The sequence below is a fragment of the Bombina bombina genome, chromosome 4 (genome assembly GCF_027579735.1).
Source record: "Bombina bombina isolate aBomBom1 chromosome 4, aBomBom1.pri, whole genome shotgun sequence".
In the NCBI taxonomy this organism is placed as follows: Eukaryota; Metazoa; Chordata; class Amphibia; order Anura; family Bombinatoridae; genus Bombina; species Bombina bombina.
Genome location: NC_069502.1, coordinates 953,989,417 through 953,995,416, shown reverse-complemented (window position 1 = coordinate 953,995,416; position 6,000 = coordinate 953,989,417). Strand labels below are relative to the sequence as shown.

At 41.4% G+C, this 6,000-nt stretch overlaps 1 protein-coding gene across 3 annotated transcripts in view; it reads right to left on the bottom strand.

The window, feature by feature from the left end:
• Positions 1 to 1,532: 1,532 nt before the first annotated feature.
• Positions 1,533 to 6,000, bottom strand: part of ATL2 (atlastin GTPase 2) — a 361,722-nt gene continuing 357,254 nt past the window's right edge. For 2 of the 3 annotated variants that reach the window (XM_053711956.1, XM_053711957.1), the window contains one exon: positions 1,533 to 2,783. In XM_053711956.1, coding sequence (XP_053567931.1) covers positions 2,664 to 2,783 — 120 coding nt within the window. In that variant the 3' untranslated portion in view covers positions 1,533 to 2,663. Of the gene's footprint in view, positions 2,784 to 2,901; positions 3,226 to 3,315; positions 3,331 to 6,000 lie in introns of those variants that run through there. The other variant, XM_053711958.1, reaches the window with a different exon arrangement.

The following is a 6,000-nucleotide window of genomic DNA, read 5'->3' as shown; positions in this document are numbered from 1 at the left end:
CGCCAAAAACCTGCCTCAATCTCTCACTAACTGTTCCACACAGAAAGAGCCTCATCTCACACAAGTGCAGCAAAACACACAATAAATATTAATATGTATATTAAAATCCCTCCCTGTTTTATAACCCCCTTCCGAGGGTATTACCCTAGATTCTATACAGATAAAAGGAGTCGCACTGTGACCCCGTCTTCTTGCGTTATCACATATATATATCTATTTATAATGAAACGATCTTACCAGAATCAAAGCCGTGGAACAGGAACACGGCCCTTCAAGTGTGACAGGTTAGTAGCGTCGCTCCTGCCATGGACTTGAGAGAATAAAAGCAGGCAGCGAAACTTGTCAACGCTGATTGCTTAAGGAGCTGTTAATGAGTCGGGATGGTTTCGCAGGAGAACTCCCCCTGCATCTCTGCACTCTAACTTTCACCCATGCTCTTACTGAGAGGCTGACAGGACTACTTAAAACTCCAGTCCCAATGCGAAGAGTACTACTCTACATAAGAGACTACTCTGAATTTTCCGACACTTCTCTGCCAACCTCCTGTGACGAAAGACAAAGAATGACTAGGGGATAAGGGGAGTGGGGGAGGTATTTAAGCCTTTGGCTGGGGTGTCTGCCTCCTCCTGGTGGCCAGGTTCTTATTTCCCACAAGTGAATGAAGCAGTGGACTCTCCTCCCCTTTAGATGGAAATTACAGGTTAATTCATAAAGCAAGGTTGTTTAAAACAGCATTTCAATGCAAACTATAGCAATAAAATGCTATAATCTGATAAACATATACACACTATTTGTATTTTCCAGCCATCACAAGTAACAGTTGCAATTGATTCATAGGGGCATATTTATGATGCCCCTGAAGGCTCGCCGGAAACAGAAGTTATGAAGCAGCGGTCTAAAGACCGCTGCTCCATAACCTGTCCACTTGCTCTGAGTCGGCAGACAGAAATCAACCGCCCGATTGGCCGCAAATCTGCAGGGGGCGGTATTGAACCAGCAGGTCACAAGAACTGCTGGTGCAATGATAAATGCCAACAGCGTATGCTACATCTTATCATGTCCGCTCGCACATTAGTAAATTGACCCCATAGTGTTTTATGGTATCTAGAGGGTTAATATATACATACCAAGTCTGCAACTGCTCACAGTGTGGCTGTCAATAACGATGCCTAAGCAGGGGAAGGGCTCACAGCCTTACACAGAACTGCCAGCAGCTTAGCTAAAGTGAGCAGCAGGATCCCTACCATTATAATGTGCCTATACACTTCTGTTCCACCCCCTGCTCATGCCTATGAATATTAGACTATATGACTGTGCTTGGAAGAAGCCAATGGGCTGGGCTACTATGCCACCAACACCTGTTTGATCTAAGAAAAAGGGCATATTTTCCTAGGCCCCTGTGTGAGGCCCCATCATGAGTGAGGCCTTAGGCGCCTGACTATTTGTCCTAATGGTAGGGCCACATCTGTTACAGTGTTTGTCACAATTATTAGAAAATATTAAATAATTAACAAAAATGACATCACCACATGTGCCATATATACAACAAATTTTAATTATACGGAAAATAAATTACAGGAAAGAATTTGAAACATTTTTCTTTTTTTACACAGGACATTGTTTCACAACAAAAAAAAAAAAATGCTCATTCTTTTTTCTTCTCAACCCAAATAGGCGAGACAGCAGTGTTCAAGGCAGGTAAATATCACAAATATATCAAAACATCTGAATGGTTTATGCATTCTCACATTTACATGAGCCACAAATGTTCCCCGTGCAGGGACATCACTTTGCCTACCACAGAACCAGAATTTGGCATGGACTACAAAACATCATACAAAATTGGTATTTATATTATTTATATGTCATATACATGCCCTATCTGATCTTGTATAGAAAATAATGCTGTACAGATGATCAAACTTCTATAGCTGTAGGCAATGCTTCTGGATGGACTGCCACCCCACACTCCTCCCACCCCTAACCCCAATAAAATTAACGGCATATTGTATATACATAAAGGCTAAACAGAGAAAAGTAAACCTCAGCCCTCTCCTGATATGCACCTAATATTATGGCAGGTTTGTGGATTAAAAAAGGCAATGTTTTTAAGAAAGAGTTCCTAACTACAAGCCATTTGTACAGTCAGACTGTAGGAGTAACGGGTACATGAAAGAGAAAAAAAAGGCAGTGAATCAACCATTATATAGTAGTCCATATTGATAGATGCCATTTTTGGAACAATTATATAAATACGAAATTAAAAATGGACTACTTACATACATTCCGTTAAAAAGATTTAATATATCCATGTGGGGGAAAAAAAAAATTTCTTCCCTGAACTAATAAAGGAGGGGTAGGAAGAAAATTTGAACATGGCACAAGAAGTATATAATAATTTAACTTACATATTTGGAAGGTTATTTGATACACAGTTCCCTTCTGGCACAAGAGAGCAAATTACCTTTAATGAAAGTCTTAACAGCAAACTTTGTGCAGCTTATTTTGATGGACATAAAATGGCAGCATTGTCATAAACCGGGGTTAAACAACATCTAGAGTCGTAATTGTAAACTTTGGTTTATTTGTGTTTATTTTTTACAGAGTTCTCGTTGTACAAAGAAGCATAGGTTGGGGAAAGATGCAGCAGGATACACGGATTGTCAGTCTGTCTTTAGCCGGGCAGCTTGAGTCACTTGCTCTGTAAGACCTGCTTTGATGGAGTTTGTCACAGTTTGTCTTATGTTATCTTCCATTAAGTTATCACTCATTGGCTTCAACAGCTGTCGTATGGAAATATGCAAAAGAAAGAAAACAAAAAAGCAAAAACGACAGTCATAAAAGAGATAAATGCATGAGGGAAAAAAAAAGTTGAAATTATAATTCTAAATTAAAAACAAAAAACCCTAAAAAACATGACAAGAAAATGTGAGCTGCTATTGTAACCATGCATTATATGAGTGTAAACTTGCTTGTGGATGATACAGATGGAGAGAACTTAGCTTCACCAGGGTAGATGTATATACCCCACTGAAACTGAACCTCACATTTAGACCCCTGCTTTTTCCTTGCCATAGAAATTATGATTTTAAAGGAACAAAAAGTGTTAAATATTGCCTAGTTTCTCTTCCTGTTATTGTTGGATGACTTTCTGTGTCTCTGCGTTGAAGCGACAGCCCGGCGTGGCAGCCGACGTTTACAAACTTCACAAAGTTTGGAAAACACCTAGAACATGAAGTGGTTAATTAGGACCAAACATTTACAAAATGTATTAAAACTATAGGAGGTGTATTTTTTAATGTCTAGAAACCTCACCTTCCTGGGACTCCTCTGTGCAGCATAATAAAAATAAAAGAGCAACAAGGTGTTAGGCAAAGTTTCATTAGAAGTACAAAAAAGGAATACTGTTGGCAAGCCAATTAAATACTTCTATTATTTAGCCAATGGAAATTCATTAACTTAAACAGTTAAAAGAATCCATGCTGTTCTAATAAGGTCTTATTGTGGTTTTAGTTGCACTACAATATAAAAAGGAATGTTTACTAGCACAGCACTGCCGATCTTGAGAAGAAACTGCCGCTAATCCAATGAGCAGCGCTAGTTGTACAACCCAGATGTGTAAATAGCGCTGCTTATTGGGTCCGCAGCTCTTACATTTGCAGGGTCACTAGTCTTAAAATGACATGTTCTCTTGAAGGTTGTATATGTAATGGTCCAAAAAAGGCCATATTCTTCCAGTGGGGATATTGTCTACAATAATGCATAAAATAATTTTATTTTGCTTTTAGAGAAGACATGACTTAGTGCCAATATATGTAATACATTAGCGGTAAATAAAATATTGAGAAGTTATTCTTTAACCTTTGTTTTGTTGTATTCACTTTGGTACAACTATGACAAACTTGCAGGAAACTCTGTATTAGCTTGTACATTTAAGTTTGTGGGTCAATACAATGTACCCGTTATTACTTCCCTGATATGTTGTAGTAAACTCTCCTGTTTTACGTGATTTATACTATGTCTTGCCAGTCCCTATCTGAAAAGGTTTATCCCAAGAGTGGCCCTTTATAAAAACAAATTATGCTTACCTGATAATTTCTTTTTCTTCCGTTGGAAAGAGTCCACAGCTGCATTCATTACTTTTGGGAATTAGGAACCTGGCCACCAGGAGGAGGCAAAGACACCCCAGCCAAAGTCTTAAATACTCCTCCCACTTCCCTCATCCCCCAGTCATTCTGCCGAGGAACAAGGAACAGTAGAAGAAATATCAGGGTGAAAAAAGGTGCCAGAAGAATAAAGACGCCCCACGAAGAAAAAAGTGTGGGGAGCTGTGGACTCTTTCCAACGGAAGAAAAGGGAATTATCCGGTAAGCATAATTTATGTTTTTCTTCCTAATTGGAAAGAGTCCACAGCTGCATTCATTACTTTTGGGAAAACAATACCCAAGCTAAAGAGGACACAATGCCAAAATGGGAGGGTATAAAAGGCGGCCCATTCTGAGGGCACCAAGCCAGAAACCACTACCCAACAAAAACCCTGCTTCGTCCGAAGCAGAGAAAACTTTGAAAAGGAAAGGCCCCACAGACACTGACCCGCAGGTAGTCCAGAAGTCTTGCTAGAGACCGCAAAATTGGACTCAACTGAGCCAACAGTCCTCTAGGAGACACCGTCGCCCAACAGTCGGTCCCTCACTAATGAGGGGAACACCAGCCTAAACTCCCCAAGGGATAAAGCAAGGAAGATCCATAAAAAGAAAACCCCCAATAGCGAGCTCAGCTCACAAAGGCCCAAATGGGTCCTGACAGACAAGGGGAGGCTACGCCCAGACCAAGCAGAAACCAGAGGAATAGGACCGGGCCTCGAACCAGAGAAACCTCTCACAACATTGTGCAAAAGCACCAAAAGACAACTGAAGACAGACTCCTCACATCGTCAAAACTAAGAATACTACAGTATTTAGACAAAAAAAAGAACTTGTAACAAACCCAGACAAAAAACCCTTAGTCAAGAACAAGCAGCCATCAACAGGATGACACAGAAGAATACTTGCTGAGAATTAAATAGCGGCCAGCAAGATAACAGATTGCAAAGGGAGAACTTTTAGAGGGCAAACTCTAGGCAATCAAAGCCGCTAGACCTACACACAAGGCTCCAAAATGGGAAGCACATAACCTCAACCACACATCCAATGTGCAATAACTGCAGCAGAGACACTGCAAACCCATTAACCTGCAGAGCAGTGAATCCATAAGGTTACTACAGCAAGCTGACCAAGGGAAACCAACCATAAAGGCGAAAGTCAAGCCCAATGAGCATCAGCACTGGGCCAACCTGGCCACGTGACCAGGTCAATTAGTCCGAGTAAAAGGACAAAGCCCAAGTTCCCAGGAACTGGGGAACCCCGAACCAGCCCTAGAGCCAAAAAGTCCGGCATCAACTCCACAAAGGAAAACACTGAGCAAAGCCTCAGCAACCAGAAGCACCAGGGAGAAAACAGATCCGAGTCCCCAATTGTTTAAACAAACAATATCCGAGAACTTAACACCCCTGATATAAAAACCCCAGACCACAGGGAGATATCAATGCAATATCCAGATCAACTCGGATAATGAGATAACTAAGTCCCGACCCAATGAAGAGACCACCCCTTTCCAAAGTCCAATGCTCCAAAGGAGCTAGTCATTAAAAGTCGTACAACACTAGCAAGGGGATACCCTGAGGCCAAAAACACTTGAGCAAAGGCTGGTCTCTGCATTACCTCCATACTATCAGAGGATCATAGAGAGAAAAGAACGCACAGCATCCCCATCTCTGAGCAGAGCCCAAGGAGACCACGCCCAGTGTCCCTAACAGGGAACTACCAAATCCCGGAGGGGAACCCAGATCCCTAAAAGGAGACCAAACCCACATGGAGACAACGGAGGAAGACCAAAAGGTCTCATAAAAACAGCTAGACAGTACACAGTCAATGCGCAATAGCTGCAGCTGGTCACATTCTG